The following is a 1,005-nucleotide window of genomic DNA, read 5'->3' as shown; positions in this document are numbered from 1 at the left end:
GCCGCCCCAGCCGGCCCCGCGCGCTTCCAGCTCCCGGCGCCTGCCCCAGGGCTCCCTTCCTTCTCCCGCCGCGTTCCGCAGAGGAGCGGCCTCCGCCGCAGACAGGGCCGGACGGGCAGGGCCCGGGAGGCCCGGGATTTTTGGGTGGGGGCTCACGCACACGCCCGCCCTCCGCGTACCTACCTCAGTCACAGTGCAATTTCCGCACGCACTGTGCGCGCTGCACACACACGCACACGCACCACTCCACACTCATACCCACACTCTTACACGCACACTAGCTCTCGCACACACTTCAAACTCTGTACACACTCTCCACGTTCACACACACAACACTATCCACACTCCGACCTCCTCACCCACTCACACTGTATCTCATACGCACACTCCATGCACATCCACATTCCACTTACACATAGACACACACTCCCAACTCCACGCACACAGTGCAATCTCCATATTCTACACACACAGGTTCACACACAGTACTCCCACACTCACATCCTCATATACACACTACGCCCCACCACCCCACATCTTCCAAAGAGCGTGGTCTGCATCAGATGATTCTTGACCTTCATTACAGCACAAATATGATGATGATGTAAATGAAAAATGAGAAAAAATTCATCCATCATCCCACTACCTTTTCAAATAGCTATTTTCATTTATCTTTCTTTCCAGTTTTTTTCTTTTCCTTTTCTTTTCTGAAGATCTGTTTTTATTTTATTTCATTTTTTCCCCCCCTGGAGAAAGATCCAAGAAACAAACCTTTGATTGAAGGTTAAAGCAAATTTTGAAATACCATATACTCATAGTCCTTTTTTGATTACACCAGTCACTTTCTCTTGTCCCTGTGCTGTACGCCTGGGGTACCACAGGAGCTGCCTCCTCCCTCACACAGGCTGCTTGCTACCTGCTTAGGACTGGTTTCGGGGAAATGTAAGGGGGAGAGTCATGTTTTTTAATTGGAAAAATATATATATATTGTGTTAAATGATAAAA

The 1,005-nt window shown here is 49.4% G+C and overlaps 1 protein-coding gene across 1 annotated transcript in view; it reads right to left on the bottom strand.

Annotated features, from left to right (window-relative positions):
- The window catches only part of ANKRD29 (ankyrin repeat domain 29), a 44,431-nt gene extending 43,850 nt beyond the window's left edge, over positions 1-581 (bottom strand). The window contains exons 1-2 of the mRNA XM_025038549.1: positions 502-581; positions 184-220 (exon numbers count right to left, since the gene is read on the bottom strand). Coding sequence (XP_024894317.1) covers positions 184-220; positions 502-581 — 117 coding nt within the window. The remainder of the gene's footprint in view (positions 1-183; positions 221-501) is intronic.
- Between the last annotated feature and the right edge of the window lie 424 nt (positions 582-1,005).

The sequence above is a fragment of the Pteropus alecto genome, unplaced genomic scaffold (genome assembly GCF_000325575.1).
Source record: "Pteropus alecto unplaced genomic scaffold, ASM32557v1 scaffold146, whole genome shotgun sequence".
In the NCBI taxonomy this organism is placed as follows: domain Eukaryota; kingdom Metazoa; phylum Chordata; class Mammalia; order Chiroptera; family Pteropodidae; genus Pteropus; species Pteropus alecto.
The sequence above is the reverse complement of the archived record's forward strand: the minus strand, read 5'-3'. Positions and strand labels throughout refer to the sequence as shown.